This window comes from Desmodus rotundus, chromosome 5, assembly GCF_022682495.2.
Source record: "Desmodus rotundus isolate HL8 chromosome 5, HLdesRot8A.1, whole genome shotgun sequence".
NCBI lineage: Eukaryota > Metazoa > Chordata > Mammalia > Chiroptera > Phyllostomidae > Desmodus > Desmodus rotundus.
Genome location: NC_071391.1, coordinates 1,367,486 through 1,369,461, shown reverse-complemented (window position 1 = coordinate 1,369,461; position 1,976 = coordinate 1,367,486). Strand labels below are relative to the sequence as shown.

Below are 1,976 nucleotides of genomic sequence, written 5' to 3'. Positions count from 1 at the left end.
CTGTGCTCCTGGGGAGCTGTTTGCCCCCCGCTGAGTGGGGACACAGGGCCATCAGGCCCCTCATTAAGGTTCTAATGAGCCCCCTGGCCCCAAGAGGTGCTGACGACCAAGGACCAAGGCGAGGTCCCTGCAGACCCGGCATCAGGCAAATGGTGCAGAAACTGCAGCCTCAGCCCCCACCCCCCCTCAGCCATCTGCCACCCCCTGGGGCTCTAACGGCCGGCTGGCCAGGCTATAAAGCTGGCTGCACCCAGCAGCCCCCAGCCCTCCCGACCTGTGACATTCAGAGGCTGCAGCAAGCAGGTCAGTCCGGGGACTGTGAGTCGGCCTGGGTGGGGGCTGCCCAGCTGGGGTCCCGGGTGTCCGGGCTCTCGAAGTTGTGGGCTCTTCCCTTAGAGTGCTTGGGGGTGAACACAGGGTGGGGGTCCCCGATGGGGCACGTGCCCCTCGCTGGCCTCAGCCCCACCCGTCCCCAGGTGGTCGACACCCTGCCATGGCCCTGTGGACGCGCCTCCTGCCCCTGCTGGCCCTGCTGGCCCTCTGGGCGCCCACCCCTGCCCAGGCCTTCGTCAACCAGCACCTGTGCGGCTCCCACCTGGTGGAGGCGCTGTACCTGGTGTGCGGGGAGCGGGGCTTCTTCTACACACCCAAGGCCCGCCGAGAGGTGCAGGACCCGCAGGGTGAGCGGCTGCCCGGCCCCTGCCCTGGCACCCTGTGTGCACCCGGGGACGTCAGGCCGGAGTTTTAAAATGGAAATGATGTTCCCTTGGTCACATCCTAGAAATGGCCGGCTCCCTGGTCAGTGCTAGCACTTGGGGCAGAGGCTGGATGACACCTCACCGTGGGCTCGTCCACTGCCCTGTCCGCCGTTTGCCCCCCGGGCCCCCCAAACAAACACCCCTCCCTCTCCCCTCTGCCTCTGGGTGCCAGCTCTCTCGGGGAGACCTGGGGGCCGATGGGGGTGCCCCACCATCCTGCTCAAGTGCCCATGGAGCCCAGGAGCTGGGGCGGACTCTGCAAAGGCCAGAGTGGAGGGGGCCCCATGGCAGGGTGCAGACCTGACCTGGGGCAGGGGCGATGGCCCCGCTCTCGGCCCTGACGGCGCCTGGTCTCTCCCGCAGCGGGGGCGGTGGAGCTGGGCGAGGGCGGCCTGCAGCCCCTGGCCCTGGAGCGCGCCCTGCAGAAGCGCGGCATCGTGGACCAGTGCTGCGCCGGCATCTGCTCGCTCTACCAGCTCGAGAACTACTGCAACTAGCAGCGCCTGCCCCGCGCCCGCCCCGCGCCCGCTTCCCCGCCTCCCCGCGACCCAATAAACCCTCAGCCAGCGCTGGTGCCGTTACTGTCTGTGTCCTGCGGTGCCGGGCTGGTGGGCGGGGCACGCCAGGGTGGGGCGGGGTGCGGCGCACCCGCTGGCCCTTCCCAGCTTTCTCCAGGCTCACTGGGTGTTCGTGGGCACGTGGCAGGGGCCCCTCACTCGGCCAGTTCCTGTCAGCTGCCCACAGTCCCCTGCCCCGGGTCACTAGGAGGACTCAGGGCCCCCTGGCTGCTTCAGGACAGGACAGAGAAAGGTCACGGGGGTCCCTGGGAGGCTGGGGGCAGGGGGCTGACACTCTTAGCTCAAAGGCCCCGGGAGCTTCCCTCCCACCTCGCCCCAGAAACCTGCCTGCAGGCCTGTTTCTGACGGCGGCCTCTCTGAGGGAGGGTCCTGGGGGTGAGGGTCTTGAGAGTAGGGGGGGCAGGGGACAGAGAAAGGCACAAAGGCCATCCCCAGTGCTGAGTGAGCCTGGGGCAACCAGACATCCAGCCCAGACCCAGCCAGAGGAGCCCCCTGGGCCCAGGGGGACTCCAGAGTGGCCAGACAGCACCCCCGAGCCAGGGGCAGACAGGACTGCTGCCGGCGCTGGGCAGGAGCCTGGGACTGGGCGAGTGGGGCATCCCGGCTGTGTCCCCCTGAAAACAGTGCCCCCGGGGCTAGG

At 69.1% G+C, this 1,976-nt stretch overlaps 1 protein-coding gene across 1 annotated transcript; it reads left to right on the top strand.

Moving 5' to 3' along the window:
* Positions 1–257: 257 nt before the first annotated feature.
* Positions 258–1,330, top strand: INS (insulin). The gene is made up of 3 exons (XM_053924693.1): positions 258–303; positions 477–680; positions 1,122–1,330. Exons 2-3 carry the CDS (start codon positions 494–496, stop codon positions 1,253–1,255), a joined length of 321 nt encoding a protein of 106 aa, XP_053780668.1. The 5' UTR covers positions 258–303; positions 477–493; the 3' UTR covers positions 1,256–1,330.
* The last annotated feature ends 646 nt before the right edge of the window (positions 1,331–1,976 follow it).

Bases quoted from the DNA above. Each gene is read 5' to 3' on its own strand.
- INS (XM_053924693.1), top strand. From the start codon at position 494: ATGGCCCTGTGGACGCGCCTCCTGCCCCTGCTGGCCCTGCTGGCCCTC. The intron at 681-1,121 runs GTGAGCGGCTGC...TCTCTCCCGCAG, and splicing joins AGAGGTGCAGGACCCGCAGG to CGGGGGCGGTGGAGCTGGGC.